Source organism: Toxotes jaculatrix, chromosome 9 (genome assembly GCF_017976425.1).
Source record: "Toxotes jaculatrix isolate fToxJac2 chromosome 9, fToxJac2.pri, whole genome shotgun sequence".
Taxonomy (NCBI): domain Eukaryota; kingdom Metazoa; phylum Chordata; class Actinopteri; family Toxotidae; genus Toxotes; species Toxotes jaculatrix.
Window position 1 is genome coordinate 1,272,495 of NC_054402.1, and position 18,047 is coordinate 1,290,541.

The window sequence follows — 18,047 nt, forward strand, 5'->3', positions numbered from 1 at the left end:
TTTTTAGTTGCACTCAATATGTAGATCAAATTGTCCTTTCTGTGCACAACTGTAATATTCATTTTTACAGATACATATGTTATCAAATTCTTATGCCAGCATTCATATTTTTTGCTGATAAATGTAAAAGTTCCTCATTTCTGTTTTCTGGACTTCAAATAAGCTTGAGAATCTGCAGACGAGCAGCTACCATGCTGTGCAACTGTGAACTCCAGCATGGCTCATGAAGAGTTTAACCACATATCTTGATTAATCCCCCAAACATTACACAGCATCGCCTGAGGCAGCCTGTTGTCCCAACATTAAAAACACTATCCTACAAATGGAAAGTTAGGGATTGAGCTCTGTAGCAGCCGTGTGTCCTGTGTAAAGTGTCCTTGAACCAGACACTGAACGCCTCCTGCCTTTTCTCGTTAAGCTGCTCTGACGAAGCATCAGCTAAACGCTAAAGATGTAAATGAAACAGGCGGAGCCTGCTGGGAGCACAAGGGCCTGTTTCTAGCAGAGAGAGGGTGGAGAGGGTGGTGTGGCTCTGGAGGACAGAGCCTGAATGCTAACACAACACTGAATGCTGATCACGCGCTTTAACAGCAGGCCTGCCCATCACTGCATGCCGTGAAATAGGATTAATATATGTTGGTTAAATCCTGCTAAACGTCAGTCAACAGTTACTGAAAATAAGACCAAGCACAGTCTGATCAAATTAGGTTCAAAGACTTTTTCTGTTACTCATGCTGTGTAGGTTTTAATATACAAAGGATAATTTTAGATTATGAAGAAAAAAAATAAAATAACTGGAATCAAGGTTTAACTTCATGTTGGAGGTGATAAATATTTGGTTACTTTACTGTGAGTGTGAGTGAAATCATTTAAAAATCTCATCATCAGTAATAGCTTCCACACTGACAGTATTGTCCTAACCATGTCATCGTGCTGGTTTACCTGAGTGCAGGTCAGTGTCTCTGTGCAGACCCGTCTCCTGTGCCCGGCGCTCTGCTTGTGTGCGTCTCTGGATGAAAAGTTGCCTGCGTGAAATGACAACGTGGACATGATTATTGGACAGAAGACGATGCTTAATGCTTACACGACAACTTCAGCAGTAAAATGAGCGTGTTACATTTTGATATAACTCAATGCAGCTGCATTTCCCATACATGATATTACAATATAAGGAAGAAGGGTGAATACGTGATTAAGGGCAATAAATAATTTTACAATGGAAAATTGGAAAATGGAAATTTCCTGTTGATTTCTGTGACATGTCTGTTTGTTTGCCTGTGTTAAAAGCTTCAGCCCTTGATCCCACAAACATGTTGTTCAGGTGTTTAATTTCTGTACATACACTGCACATGAGGGTGTAAAACAACATAGGAAAACACTACAGAACAAATCCCATCATTTTAAAGTACTGGAAAGTATCAGATGGCTTTAAAGTTGGACTGTGCTGCCACCAAGATGTTTGCACGTTCAGTCCCTGTGACTGAGGACCTGATGATTAACACATAATAAGTCCAATGTAAAATAAAACAAAGAACATTTAAAAAACACTGTTTATTGCATCAATTCTTAATCCTTTGACTTTTTGTACAGATTTCTGTATTTACAATGTCAGAATTATTATGCTTCTAATAAATAGTACAACTGAAAGTCTTTCTCTAGTCTACATGTTTAAATATTGCACATGCAAAGTATGTATAGTATGTGCTTTTCTAATAGATACGCTTATTAGGTTTGTACAAAGTTACATAACAAAAACGTGGGATCCAACCACCATGCTACCGAAGAGACACTGTGCGGTTCCCCTCCAAAATAAAACTCTACTCCAGCGATCGAGACATGCAACTGTTCTGCAGGGGTGAGGACAGTCTGATTACAGTAAACCTGTAACCGCAGTAACTGGAACTCAAATCCCCAAAAAAACAACATATACACAAACAAAAGTAAAATGTGAAAGTCAAAGTTCTTCTCTAAGAACAAATAAAGGAACACTTTTCCAGTTAACCCCTGCACGACAGCAGTGACCAGCTGAGAGTTTGGTGGGAAATTTCCACCAACACTGTAAAAAAAGAACTAAACTAATTTTAATCAGTGTGACTTTTTCTGATTAAATCAAATCAAATCAAATCAAATAAAACCAGTGTGACCTACAAGGCTTTGAAGACTGTTTTTGCACAAAGTGCTTTTTATTCAGTCTCCAAAACGTAATATTGATAAATCATCTGTGAATTAAACCTTTTACAGGTTAAAAAGGACTTTTTCTGCCATAGGCAAGAAGTCTGTTCCTATAAATAGACTGTTTAAATATGTGTTGGCATACGAGTGCTGCTACCAGCCCGCGGTGTTGGTAGACCAAAGTCAAATTATACATTATACATAAAAATCCTCATGTTTCAACATTTAATATCAACAATTTCCAGACACTGTGGATATAATGCTGTGAGGGTCCCGCCTGCCATCACATTCCCATAGTGCTTTGGGAGTGAGAAATGCACTGTGATGGGACAAGAACATGAACAGTGTGATCCTGCTTCACCTCTAGATGGCACTCTCGCACAAACCTACAGCCCTCGTGTCACTTCACTGGGATGGATGACAGGTACAGTGCAAAAACAGTAACACAAACAAACCAAATCCTACACGATAGACATATTTCTGCCAAAGAATGCCCGTTTGATCTTGTGTTTCCATGTGGGAACAGGGAAAAGTGTGTATTTTTATTGTCTGGTGCACCTCTGTGGAGTTCTATGGCTTTGGCAGGAGGGTTGAGAGGAAGCAGAAAGGGCCTTCACCGCCTGCACCTGACGCGTTTGTGATGAAGCAGCCGTCCCTCCGTCTACTGAGCTCCCTCGCTGCACCTCTTAACCCGAGTGAGCAGAGAGCACCAACAGTCATGCACATACAGAGATACTGTACACCTCCAACAGACACTTGAGACACTTCAGACATGGGTTACGGTATTTACAGAAGACACTGACTTGATTGCATGCACTTAATAACACGGGCGTTTCTGACTGCGTTAACATGTTGGGATGAGAATCAGTGCAGGAGTTCAGAGCCGACCTCAGAGGGAAAACAGTGTGCCAAGACAAACCTTTAAATTATTCAGTGCTGTGAGAAAGCCTGACAATCCCCAAAGTTTCAACTGAATTTGCTTCAAGGTGATTTAAAATGAAATAATTTGATTTCTTTATCCGTGTCCACGCAGAGATATCTATCACACCACAGAGAGGAAGTTTCCAAACGGAAATAAATGAAATACGGTGAGTGCTAAAGTAAGTACATAAGTCACTGTAAGACACATATTTAGTAAATCTTTAACATCCTGTGTGGCTCAGATCTCATATTCAGGCTGTAGCTACACTTTTTTGGACATAACTGAAAATGTTTCTGTCTATAATCCCAGAATTAGTTTTTTTTTCGATTCCATCTCTGATGACCTGTGGCCGATGTTTAACTGTTTCTGAGTGCAACAATTTGTGCAGGAATCTGAAAGGGATTAAAGCTTCTTCACAACACTGAGGTATAATTCACAAACTCCACTCATGGTGATTTGAAGGACAAAAAAATCCACCCTGAAACATTTCACCGTTTCTGTTGGTGGTGAAATACCTTCCGTCACTTTGGTTGTTTGGTTTACTTTTCTTATTTCCATGGACGACCGGCTGAACTGTTTCCAACGTGAGCTGAGTCTGAGATCAGAAGAACGTTCAGGTATTTAAAACATCAGTGATGTTTTAATGATTCTCTTTAATAATGAAGGTTATTAAAGAGAAAAGCTTCAGTCAGTAACGGCACCAACAGACATGCAGGCAGAAATCTGAAGCCAGGATCCATCTCAGCCACAGGACAAACATTTAGAGCTAAAGGTGCCGTTCGGGGTTTGTCGATGGGAAAACCTCTTGCTCTTCTGCTCATACGTTTGTCCTCGGTCTTTCCACCTGTACATTAACACACCGCTGAATGCGATGAGTTCACACCTGTTCTTCGGGGGTTGTTCCAAAGTCATTTTGGAAAATGTAGGAAATCAGCAACTGAAGCAAAAGTAGATGAGACAGAATGAGAGACAGTGGGTAGACCAAAAAGCTGAATGAAATCACGTCCTGGAGTGCACTGAGCACCACAGAGAGGTGATATAACAGTGAGGCAGCAGCGGAGGGTGGATTTTTTTCCCTTTAATAAGACACAGAAACCTCTTCCTCGTTCTTTGAACGGCGTTCACCCGGACAGTGTCCAAGAGAGAGAAGATCCAAAACCAAACTTTGAGAGCCGCTGTATTCATTCACGAAAATCACAATGGCCAAAACACAAGCCTGGAGTTACCATTTAACATTTTACTCTGTTGACTGCTCGCTTTGTGGGGCTGATGAACTGATGCCAGCACCTCATACCAGCCCCCAGACGCAGTAGTTGAAAATAGAAAGCTGGAGAGCTGAAGTATCGTAGCACCACAAGAGCTCCAGGAGCTGTGGCCTGACGCTTACAGATCCTTCTGCTTGAGTGGTGGCGAGCTCTGCCATCATCCTTCCAGGAACTATTATAAGAGGGCAATTGTTCCCTTCCTCTCAATCCCTACTGGGGCCCAGACAGCCCTGGTAGCTCATCAGACTCCTGGTGGGTGACAGACCTGCAGACACACACGTCACAGTTTGCTGGAAAAGCAAACAGCTCTGAACTTCTGCACTCAGTGTTTTCTTTTTTATTTTATTGCATCAGGGAAACAGAGACGACAGAGTATTATGTGTAATGTCAGCCCTTGAGTGTCCCTGTGAGAGTAAAGAGGGAGGAGTCCTGCATAACTCCTCTTGCTGGCTTCACGGTTTCATTGGACGTCGGGTGGAGAGGCGAAAAAAAAAAACCTAAGAATAATTTTAAGAAATAGATTTTGTTGATGATTATTTTGACTATTACTCCTTGTAGTTCTTTTCCTATCAGCAGGGATGTGACCTCACCCACTGGCATGCACATGCAGGCTGGCTTGTTCCCCGCTCACAGTGAGCACGGCTACTCCATGCCGTTCCTCAGCATCTGATTGGCTGCGATGAGCATGACGCTGATGATGAACGCCATGGCAAAGGCGCAGATGAGGCTCTTCCTCACACACGTCTGACGGTTCTTCTTTGAGGGGTGAACTGAAAGGGAAGTGAGAAGGACAGATGAAGCACACGAATAAGAAAAAGCTTCTCACATGTCAATTTAAAACATGTTACACCTTCTGCTTCTGACACGTCTGTGCCCGGAGAAAGAACATGATGAAGACAAACAGAGCGCACTGACACCCAGCACATTCCGAGTATTTGCTCCTTAGGTTCATTTGTTAACACTACTTAAATTCTTGACAGCAAAATCCACATAAGACCCTTTAAAGACAAAAGATTTGGGAATGCAAATGAATGATAGCACGCTGAACTCAAGAACATCAGATACAAATCCAAACTGACACACACACATTCATTACAGCGGCCCGGTCTCCCTCTGTGAGAGCACTTTCTGGTTCAATCAACCTCCGGTGCCGACCGGTAGCTCAGCAGCCGAACGCGAGTGGCTGAGATGATTTCACCGGGCCACGGTAATTATGGGAGCTGGGCCAGTGACCCACAGCCACACGGATCTCACTCGCTCTATTTTTAACTCTTAATTCAAGAAGCACTGAAGTAATCAAAAACGCTGCTCCAAAGAAAATGCAATGTGGAAAGTAGGACAGGGATTGCAGCATCGTTTTTGGCTGAGCTGTTATTATTAATTGGCAATCTCAAGGTGAAAAACACAAATCCAGACTAATAAAACATGACGACAGGATTTTTAGCCAAATGGATCGTCTAAGAATGAACGTTCAGCAAATGAATAAGGTTATGTAATGCAATACCTGACTTTAACCAGGATAATCGTATCAACAACAAATCTCTTTCCCAGGAGCTCACTGCTCTCACACACATTCACAACCTGAATCTGCCTCCGTCAGAAACTCGCTCTGCGCTCAGTTTAATCCTGCAAGTCTGGCAACTGAACCTGTGACCTGCTGGTCACAAGCCATTTCTCTACCGCTGTGACACAACACAAAACTACCCACCTACTGCACACCATTCAAGCCATGAACCTGGGGTGAGATTATTCCACTGACTGTTTAGTATAAATCAAACAGAAGAATTTCCTTGAGTCTCGCGCGTTTTATTCTCAACGATCAACTCGAGAAGAAAAGACTTTTGTTGTGCAGGTCTACTGAAATTTCAAGCATCTGTGTGGTTGTATAAGTAGCAGTGAGCCGAACAGGGTGTCGATGGAAACACCATGTGTTCAGCTGCTGGCTGGACTGGGAGGAATGGAGGAGAGCTGCGGTCTAGACATTAGTTCTCAGTCCAGTCGCCTGAACCTGCTGTCAGCCTCGTAAAACACCTCCTCAGCCGCCTAAAGTAACCACACCACTGCCAAAGATCCACAGAGGGTTTTCTTCACTGGGCCGCTGTGGCTGGAAAGGTAATGAGGTGTATGTTGGTTTCCACGCTCTGACTTACGAGTGTCGTCATTCACATGTGCTTCAGATGCATTCGTCTCTCTGTGGACACTAACACTAACAATCATGCTGTATCTCACCGTCTTGTAATTGTGGAAGATGACGTGTCGACAGTTTTACATTTTTTTTGTAAAGGGCCAATCATCTCAGCAAAGTCTCTGGTTTAAAGGGAGATTTAGTTTATTTTTTAAGTTAAAAACAGAGTGATGTACACTTGTACGGCAGCAGTGACATTCGGGGTCAGAGCTGGTTTCCACGCTGGAGTCTGGCTGCCGGACAAACCCCCGCACAGCCGTGTTTCCACGCTTTACGCCATTGGTGCAATTTGCTCAACAATGAATCAGTGCCTGGTGAACTTCTATGGATCAGCGGTTACACTCTTTATTCTGTTGTTTTTCAGCTCCACACATATTGATTCCAGAGCGAGGTGAAGCCGGAGGGAAATCAAGTGGCTCTTATGCTACCTCATACATCAGAAAGCTGAAGTCATAAGTAGCAGTGTAGCATGATGAATTGTAGTCAGCATGAATCGCACTGTGACACAGTATATTGATTTCTCCATGACTGAGCACGTTTCGGTGTCCCTCTGTGGCAGGTCTTACTCATGGACCTTGGGGTAAACGGATGTGATCGCCAGGTGAAGACTGCGGTGGTCAGTCTTCATCATAAACCCAGTAGGAACATCATGTTGTCATCACTCCACACCAGTTTAAAGACCCTGATAAAATGTTGGTTCAATCTGTGTCCGTCCTCTGTGACACCGGTGTCGGCTCAGTAAATTCACTCCAGGACAGGTCACATTCACAGCCAGCTGCTGTTTGGGGGAAAAGGGACATGAAGGGCTAGAAAGAAAAATCTCAGTGCAATGGAATTTCACACATTCAGTATTATTTATGATGCAAAGACCTCCGGTGAGAACAGTCTCAGCATAACAAAGTAAGGTGGGGACCCTGATTGACCGTGCTGCCTTCAGGACACGTAGGAACTGGTAACGCTGTGACTCAGCCTTTCCTGAACACCAAACTCATCTGAATGCTGTCAGGACAAAGTGGATGCCAGTGAGAGAGAGTTGCATTTCTTCAGTCGAGGTGCACACAATGAATCATGTCACATAAAACAAATCAACATTCACATTTTTCTCAGCATTTCTACCTTCGCAGCTTCAGTCAGCTCTAAAATGCCAGAGGAAGGCTGAAAGTAGACCACAGATCAAAGATTATTTCAATTTTAACTTTCAATTTTGAACTTTTCATTTACTGCTCCTCACATTAATCTCCACAATAATCAATCGCTTTGGAATTTTCAAAGACAATGAAGCTTTCCAATAAAGACTCCTAGGCTGAAGAGTGGGGTGTGTACAGACTTGTTAAAAGGGCAATAAGAGGTAAATGAATCACAGTAACAGGCTTATTTGAACGCATCCTTTGGCCTTTGTTTAATAGCAACTAGCATCTGCTCAGTTACAGCCCAAACGATGCTTGTTAACACAGTGCCCTGCACATACGCTGATAATGCTGCGCTGCATGGACTGCATACTGAGCGCTGTGATGATCGGACGTCTGCAAGTCTGATTTTCTATTCAACTGAAAGTGTTTTGTGTAAATTCAGCGGCTTTTTCATCTGGTTATCTGATCATAATTTCTTTCTGTTCAGACCGACAGCAGAAAAGACTCAAAGGGCTGACTCACTGAGTGTGAATCTGAACCGGGCACGCAGCACGAAAGCAAGAACACTTTGAAGAAACAGTTACATTTCCTGTTTTAATGCTGAGAGAGTGAAAAGGACCCAGAATACCCTCTGCTGCTGTGATATCCATAAATCTTGGATGGCTGGTTCTGCAGAGCGAGGTCATATATTTTTCATCTGCGTCACTTCAGAACAGGTGACCCGCTGACGTTCGTCTCCACGAACTCCCTGTATCAATAAATCAGCGGGTGTGCCGTGACGCTGTCGGCTTCAGATTTTGATGAGAAATCTCAAACTCATCCTGACAGCACAGACTGCGTTCTCTCTCACTGCACACACACACCACTATCTGTACAACACTTGCATTGGAGCCCGTGTGTGAACGAATCTCAGGTAACGCTGGCTCACCTCCCTCAAACTCTGTCTGACAGTTCCCAGAGTTTTCCTTCAGGCTCTCTTCCTCGTTGATGATGATGTTCTCGATGTCCTTCATGGTCAGGTGGTCGCGGAAGGCGTAGAACAGGATGTGTTTCAGCTCCTCCAGGGTGATCCTCTGCATGTCGAACTGCAGGAAGAGGGACACGAGAATGAACTGAGTCCTGCTGCAGCATGTCAGGCACAGGACACGACTCCAGAGAGCAAGCTTCAGTAAAACAATTCAAATAAAAAGTCCATCACGCTGTCTCACTGAGATTTTACATGATGTAAACAGAAAATAAGACTGAAATGCATAAATTACCTCACATTCGTTCCAGTAATGCTTTACCATGAACATCCCAGCACCTCGCAGGCGTCACTGTACAGCATTCTCTTTCATTAAAGCATCGCACAGTTGCAAGTTGATGCTTTGATTAAATTGAATGTGCTGGAGAGAAGCGATTGATTTATTGTTTGACACACACACACACACTTGTAAAGAGGTTTGAAGGTCCCACTGAGGGCAAAAGACCAAATGCAAACATCAGAGAAACTTTCAGCAACGAACAGTTTCAGGAGAAGAATCTGGAAAACCAAACAACCCAAACACCAGTGTGTTACACAGACACACAGTGGTCGTAGCAGTTTATCACCAAAATAAGGAAACACCTTTGTTAACACATTGTTCTTGACAGCACTGATTGATGTCCTAATGTCCACAGGATCACAGGACAGACTCTTTCTGAAGATGGGAGCAGCTGATCATAAAACTCAAATTTCAATCGCTCTAATGGCCTGATTCCAGTTTAAAGGACAGTCTGGGGCCTGATGCCACAGCCAAGAAATCCTGTTACACAAAATGTGGGTTCTTTCCCTGTGACCTTGTAGTTTTTGGCCTGGACTCGACCACGGGATAAAATCTAATCTGTGACATCAAGTCAAATCTTTCATCGCTGCTTCAGTGAAAACGATGAAAGGTGAATGAACAGTACCTGCGTGGATCTGACAGTAGATCTGGAACCACACATGATTTACTGATATGTAAATGAAAAGCAGAGGAAATGTTTAGTCCATTCACTGGCTGTATATAAATGTGTAAACAGAAAGAATGAAACGCTAAGCTGTCCTAAACAGGCAGATCCACCAAGTTAAAGCCAGCTCCTGTGTCACGTCTCCCTGAAGGAGACAGGTCGGTGGCCTAATTGTGTTTACCTGACCTTCGCGCAACCTTGCTGCCTCCTCACGAAGCCATCGCTCGCAGACATCAAGAGACTACTGGAGCTTCATTTGCCAGGGAAAAGAGAGACGAGCCGCAGGATAGATTCATTCGCTGAGCACTCCGGCGGCAGATAAGAAAAAGCCATTTTATTTTCTGTCTCTCCACATCCCACAGACTTCCTCAGACTACATTCACATCCAGGCACAGAGTGACCTTTATGAGAGAATACGGGCAGCAGAAAAGAATGACGCCCCCGGACCTAAACTGACTCCTACAGAAAAGATCTTTAGCAGGACACCTGGCGTTGTGTGACCTATAGTTTCATACTGAACCCCATGCAGGAAGCCTTCAGTACTTTTCTCTGTCAGTCTGAAGCGTCGTGTAAGCGACAAACCTCAGGCACAGGGTCTTTAGAAAAGAATCCCTGACGGACTGTGGTCAGTCAAATCTCTCTTCTCTGAAATGACTTTCTCATTAACCTGCTTTAAATTTCGACAGAATAAACTGGACACAGCTGTAATGTCACCGGTCCACGTTGGTTAGGAATGATGTGGACCTGGAGAGACAAAGTGATTGGCTTATAATGACAAAGGCCGGGCCAGCTTCGGCTGCCTTTGTTTAAACTAACACTGCACTGGAATAACTTAGAGCTTATTAGCAGAATGTGCCATGACTGACATGTCACCATGGCGCTGAGAATACGAATGCTCACTGACAGACAAGCTGCTGGATGTCTGGAGTAAAGCCAGCGATGAAAGATACATGTCCAGGTGAGCAGGTTATGGAGGAAGTAATATCCCATAATAACATATTATCAACTATAACAATCTCCTCACCAAGGTATCATCAAAATTCAATAAAACTATAACTATCATAAGCATTTATGGTGCATAATCGAGCTCAATCTGAGGATCTCAATCACTGAGGCTGATTTCCTCACCCTGGCAGGAACACTGTCCTTGGATTAAACCATGAACTTTTTCCATTTTGTTCAATCGATCGCGCGCCTGTTCTTCACGCTGCAAAGTGGATTTAGGGTTGAAGATGAGGGAGGGGAGTCGCTCTGAAGAGAAAGCTCTGTTCTTCTCTGCACTCGTAAATGAGGCGTGTTCAGCTGCTCACACACAGAGGCGGTGAGAAGGTGCCAAGAACCAGCATCAGTCCATCTGCTGAGTTCAGCCCTTTGCAGTGCAGCCACAGATAAAGCTCTGCACACACTGTACAATCCAATTATATGCATTTGCTATTCGAAATTTTAAGGCGATGTGCTGGCAAGTCATTTGTTAATGCATTTGAAACGTGGAGCAGCTCATCCCAGAGGGTCACAGGACAGAAATGCTGAACAGTGTGGTGGAGCCACAGACACAGACACACAGATACACACTTTGATGACCTCTGCTTTTTGTCAACAGTCCAAATACACTGTGTTAAATACACAGTCTCATTAAACTGGTTGAGGTGGTGTCTGTGGCTGTGCTGTGTTTGCATGGAAAGAAAGCAAAACTCGATTTTACACACGCCTGACAGCCAGCGGACACTATGAGTGTGTCACAGGCAGAAATCTGATATTTTCACGCTGTAAACAAAGGTTTGTAAATTACAAACAACACAAACCTACAAACTTATAATGAACAAAGACACCTGGGAAGACCTCTGACGCTGTTAGAAAAGCGTCAAATCCTGTGAGATCAGTTGGTTTTCTACCACAAAAAAACATATTAGTGTAAGTCTCCAGACTACACAGTGCCAACAAGGAATCAGGCTGACAGGCTCGATGCGATGAGATGTGACTGATGTCTGTATAAGCAGTTAGGTCTTTATGATTCCTCTACATTGTCAGAACATGAAAAAACGGTGTGTTGGGGAAAAAAATTAAGCTGAAGAAAAAAAAATCTTATTGGAGCGCCTGATTCGGCCTCCAGGAGAAGATGACAGTTCACTGCGAACAAAACTGCATCGTCCTGCACTTTGGGAAGTTGCAGCTGCCAGTGTGAGCAGAACCTGCTTCCTTCATCATCCAGTCAGGAGAGGAAAAAATGAAAATAATGCTTCTTAATAATGATGCAAATAAAAGATTTACCACCTTAAAAAAAATCTATTTCACAGACTCAGACACAGACAGATTGAGTATTGAGTTTGTAAACTGCTGGCTGTGCAGTGACGGCTAACAAGCTGAGATTTTGACAGCCACGGGCAGTAAGCACTGACCCCATCAGCTGCCGTGTGTGAGAGTCAGTCAGGTACTGACTCGTCATGACTCCATTCCATCTAACAATCTGTATGCCATCACTTTTCAGGACATCCCTCCAGCAAACCTCTCTACTGCTTACGGCTGTTCAAATTTATTGCCAGGACATTTATTATTTACAAAGCAGTTTATACACACTCTTACATTATTCACAAAACGGAGTCTGAATCTGCTGTTTTCCCATAATGACACTTCCCAACATGCACATTCTCCAACTCCACATTCTCATCTTAGCTTTTAGTGCAACTGTCTTAATTCTGGTTTGGACTTTTGGTCAAACTGTAAACCGATCTGAAGACGTCACCCTCAGCTTTCTGGCATCATATGGACCAAATGATCGATCAGTTAACTGAGAACATAATCAGCAACAATTGCTAGTTAAGAAAACCTGTACTAACCTAGAATGCTGTATTTATTTAATGCGCAAACAAGGATTTCAGCAGCCAACAATCCCATAACAGCCCATGGTAAACTGTATTGCTAAAGGCTTTTCCTAAGACGTGCCACAGGTAATAAGGCTCATCATGTCCTCCTCTATCAGTGCTTAATGCCCGGGTCCAACATGCACGCACTCTGTTCCTTGTTAAAAATGAATGCTCAGCATCTTTATCGATCTCTGGGCTTTAACTACCCCCCCACCCCACTGAGCCTTCAGGAGAAATTTATGTCTCCATTATGGCAGCGTCACACAGCCGTCAAAGGGCACAAGATTAACTGAGGATAAAGGAAAACATAACGTGCACCATGAGAGTCACAGGAGGAGGGAAAATGAATCGGAGCTCACATCTGGAACCAGTCACAGGCATGTTGGAGGTGACAGGAACACTGGCCACATGGGGCTTCGATAGAAATGACTTACTTTGATTCTTATGGACCAAACTTTTATACTTTAGGACCAGAGGAAACTATCCAGCCCACTGTGCTGAGATCTGTAACCTTAAAGGAAAAACCTGAAAAATGAGACAAACACGATGATGGAGCCCATGAACGGTCACCGGACGGTCTGATGAGAATGGAAATTAGGTCAATCACACGCTGTGGCCTTTGCAGACTTTTAGAGTGTGCGGTGGCCAAACACCTCACTAAGACACTTCATGTTGGTTTTTCCTTTATCGTCCACCTGTAGTTAAAGCCCTGTGAACAACTATGGGACAAAAAAAAAAAAAAAAAAAAGACAAAGAACATCATCTTGAGTATTTTTGTGGCTTCTTCAGACACAAGCCGACAACAGAAAACTCTCATCACAGAGGCAAAGACAAATGCATCACATCAGGTATTTAACAGTGTGTGAATCCTTCAGGGAAATCTGTCTGAACCTCAGTACAGAATGCAATATTCTCCCTTCAAGAAGTTCACTCACTTTACATTCACTTTTCATTTGCTGTAAGCACAGTGACATAAAGCCTTTGCCAGCAGAAAATCAAAAGAACAGCAGACTTTAGACGGCTGAACGTGGAGGCAATCTGAAGAAAACAAGGAAAGAAGGGGATCTGCCTAAAGCCACTGAGCAAGTTATCAATAGCCAATTACTGTTAGTATGATTAATCAAGGAGAAATTATTCCCATTAACCCCTGGAGTGGAGAAGACTAGAGGAGCTGCCTGAGGGTCACAGCCCTCATTAGCAGGATTCAGAGGATCTATATGCCCTGTCTCATGTAATGCATTGCCTTTACCGAAGAAGAACGAGGAACAGAGGAGACAGAAGGCGAGAGAGATGGTGAATAGATGGATGAGTCGGGGAGATGCAGAGGGCTGAAGAGCTCCGGTGGAAAAGTGGGAGACCAAATTAATTCCAGGCACAATTTTATTTGGAGGTTAAACATTCGATTGCAGCTCAATGCAAACCTGAAAATATTCAGCACAAGGTTTAATTAAGCCCAAAGGGCGGCAGCAGCTTCTGTCGACAGGAACCACACTAAAGCCTGGAACGGGTGATAAACCACATTTCTCATCTTAAACCTTTTTGTTTTCACTTTGACCAGAACCTAATGACAGCCCGACCCGACCCATGAGCACCAGCTCCGGGATTCTGCCGTCGAACACTCGGCTCTAAAAACGGGTTTATTTCACCTTCAACACTGGACCGAGCACATGTGCAGTGAAGACCTGAAACTCTGACTCTTTCGTCATTTTCTTTCTTTTTGCTCTAAGTAAAGGCACAAAAAACAACATCTCACACGAGACCCAGGGGAAAGAGATGCATCGACCCATCAGTATTATGAGCTCAGGTGAGAGAAAGTAGAAAAAAACTGAACGGTCAGGAAACGCAAACAGGAACAAACTAAAAAGTTAACTGATGAATGATGAGCAAAAGGCCAAAATCTTCTGAAGTCATACGCCCATATTCATGATTCATCCCTGCTGTCTGCAGCCTCGATGGGACTTTGAAGCAGAGCTTCAACCACATCTCAGTCTGTGTGTTAACACACTGATCCACGCTGTGAAATGATGAACAGGGAGAAACGGGCCTATGTCTTTTCAATTGCATTTAGCTGACAAATGATTTTCCCCATTCATCTAAAAAGGATCCTACACTGTGATTACTGAGAAGATAAAAATGAAGAAGCTCCGCTCTGGTCCATCCAGCGTGTCAGGACAATGTAGTCAGAGGCATTTATTTTGATTGACACATACAGCATTAAAATTCTGGGCACACAAATGATCCTTCAGCGTGTGTGTGTGTGCGTGTGTGTGCGTGTGTGCGTGCGTGCGTGTGTGTGTGTGTGCAGAAAGGTATGTTTTATGTTAAGCGACTGTGCAGAAAATGCAGTAATGTGTTGCTGACACTTCTCAGAGCTGTGGTCTGCATGAGAGGGAGCTGTGATGAAGTGAATCACTGAGGTAGCCGAGCTGACTCACATGTAATTAAAGCGACATGGAACATCAGGGGGAGGGGCCGCGACGAGCGAAATGGAACCAAAATGTCACATATGAGGGAAAAAAGGCTTCAACGTGCAGAGAGGCTTCGTCTGATACAGAGAGCAGGCAAAAGGAAAAGTCGGACGAGCCTTCACTTCTCAGGAGGCCCGTGGGTCTGATGCTGCTGCTGCTTCTCCACAAGCAGCAGAACCTCAGACACCACCGTCCATGTTTTCTCAGCACTGGGAGAAGGAGCGTTATCAGCCACAGTAACTCTGTACTGTTCAGAACTCTCACTGCATTTACATCCACACAGCATTCTGGATAACTGCTCCAATGGTTAAGGCTTTAATCTGGATAAAGCCTCTGACTGTGCACTGCTTATGTATGAACGTCTGTCGTGTGTGTCCATTCATAAATACATCAGCTCTCCTGCAAAGGTGATGCTCTCCTGATGAGTCACACTTCTGTATGTTAACAGCAGCTGTGTGTGACACATCAGGTGTTTGTATGTGTGATGCATTCAAACCAGAAAGTATCACTGAGAGGTGAAAGGAGCACAAACTTACTCTGACTCTTATTATGATGAAAATTATAAACTTTTACTTTAAACTACAACAACAACAACAACAGACCAAACCTTTGGTTTGTACTGTAGAGGAGCGTGTTTAGGTTCAAGCAGTCACGTGATTGACATGGATGTGAGGAAAGCTTCACTGTGATGAACACTGCCAGCACGAAGCCATGAAAAACACAGCACACCTGAAATATCAAAGTACAGGTGAGCTGAAGAATACAATATTTAATGTACAACATGGAGACAACAAATTACAGGAACCTCTATAAAGTATGTTAAATCTTCTGTGCAAAACTCAATTAAAAATAGCAATAAAAACATTTAAACAGACCGTGTGTGCAGCCTGCATTAGACCAAAGTCTGCACTGTACAATTCATCTGGAGGTAATCATGAAAACAATGGTGTGTTTCACAGCGAGAGCTCAGAGCTCACAGGAGACGATTCTGGCCAGAGATCAGAACGATGCTCCTTTCTGGCCTCACAGCACTGTGGCAGCGCGATGGAGACAAATGGAGTCATTTTCACTTTGATAATCCTCCATAATTCACCTCCCAACCTCTGTGCTGGAATCTGAGGATGAGCACATCAGAGGGACGGCTGTTTGATGGAGGGAGATCAGGTAGATGGAGGAGAAGGGAGGACGGACGGGTGCATGTGTGTGTGTGGGTGTTGATTAGCTGTCTGTCACGTCACGTCTCTGTGCCACCTTCATTGCTATTCAAGGCCATGCCTGGCAAAGGGAATATGAGTTTTCTCCCTGCACTGCCTTCCCAGCAGGCATGTGAACGTCCTTACAGAGTGTTTGCATCCTGCATAGCGGCCTTGAATCCATCAGGCGGCAGCTGCTTGTCAGAGAGGCACTGGTTCTCCTCATATTACCTCCCCGGAGCAGAACTACTGACAGTCAGCAGTTCCTCAGGGGACGTCTTCATTTGAATCTCAGTAATTTAGCACGGCAGTTTGGGAAACTTGGAATTATACCTACACCGGTGTGACGAGCGAGGGTGAAAAAAGATAATAATTGTGGACAGTTAATAAAAAGTATCAGTGGGTATTAAACAAGCATATCCACATCCTGTCACATCTTTGACTCTGACTCTGAGAAAGGAAAGCTCTTCAGTGTAAACTGGTTTGATTCTAAGATGATGGAAGATGGAAATAATGCTAAGCTATATTATTATATTAATAAGCTATATTCGAATAAACACGGCACTAAGCAACAGGTTTTTTTTAGTATTCCTGATAATGTCATGAATGTTTCTGTGTCAAAACAAAGCTTCACCCTCACAGAACAACAAGCCCTCATTTATCTGTTTTAACAGGCCATTGGGTTTGATAATCAGCTGCTGAGGCTGTGACCGTTTGCCTGCTCTCGCTCACTGAGACACGAATTCATCATATATTCAGCATATTATAGATAAATGCAGCATTTAATAAGAATCTGACAGCCTTTATAAATGACTGGACATTACAATGTATGTGTGGGAACGAGGGCCTCGAATGATGTTGCATATATTTGATCTGCATGCCCTGTACACAGCCACAGCACAGAAACAATTACAGATCACATGACTTCCTCTCATTTCCCACAGAGCATCGGGCCAGCTCTGCAGGGGCCAACATAAACATTAGCCTGCTCCCACCTCTCTGCAGAAAAATCACTGTGGCCCATGTATAATTCATCACAGATGAGTTGTTTCAAAGTCATTATGAATCTAAAATTGTGCCCTGACACAAAGGACAGAAAAAAGAAGATTAATGGATCTGATTTATCTGCTTTTTCTAAAGCCTGAAGGAGGCAGAGGCTTCACATTCAGACAGAGACGAGTCTGAGTGTTTGGAGCTGGAATCAAAAAGACTTAAAGGTATAAATCTTAAACCGGATCCTTTCACGCTACAGGAATACTGAGAGACTGACTTCATATTATGAAGTTTTTTTTAAATAATAATAGATAACATAGATTTTATTCTTTGAATAATGAATAAGTGGTTGTTCACGTTGCTGCTAGAGGCAGGTAGACTGTTCAGTTCATCACATTTAGAAAAGCAGCTCCTGAAAAGAATGAAAACCTAGTTTAAAAAGTACCTTCACATTTCAAAAATGGAACCTGACTTTCCAGACAGCTTGGTTTATTTCTTTGTTGCTGTCGTGTTAAACTCCCATATTTCCAAAATGTAAAATTTCTGAAGTCAACAGAAAAGGTGTGTTTGATGATGGAGACTTTGGGGACTGGAAAAATGTCTCAGCTCATGAGGAATCTGTTACCGTTTAACTTGTTTTTTCCCTGAACAGTGAGAAAATGTAATCAGAGTTTTATATTTGCTGGTTGTGAGATGGGACAAACTTACTCCAGCAAACAGCTGTAGCATCAGTTGCTGTGTTTATCTGGAGGAGTCAGTGAACAGTGAATATGTCTTCATTAGACTCAGGGCTCCTCACACTTCTCTGCTGTGCGCAGCTTCTTCTTGACGTCTGTTCTCCATAACACACTCCATGTCAGAGAAACCAACTCCAACTCTCTGCCCCGTTT

The 18,047-nt window shown here is 43.4% G+C and overlaps 1 protein-coding gene across 2 annotated transcripts in view; it reads right to left on the reverse strand.

Moving 5' to 3' along the window:
* Positions 1–1,564: 1,564 nt before the first annotated feature.
* caln1 (calneuron 1) overlaps positions 1,565–18,047 on the reverse strand; it is a 43,451-nt gene continuing 26,968 nt past the window's right edge. For both annotated transcript variants that reach the window (XM_041047192.1, XM_041047191.1), the window contains exons 5-6: positions 8,603–8,759; positions 1,565–5,129 (exon numbers count right to left, since the gene is read on the reverse strand). In XM_041047192.1, coding sequence (XP_040903126.1) covers positions 5,002–5,129; positions 8,603–8,759 — 285 coding nt within the window. In that variant the 3' untranslated portion in view covers positions 1,565–5,001. The remainder of the gene's footprint in view (positions 5,130–8,602; positions 8,760–18,047) is intronic.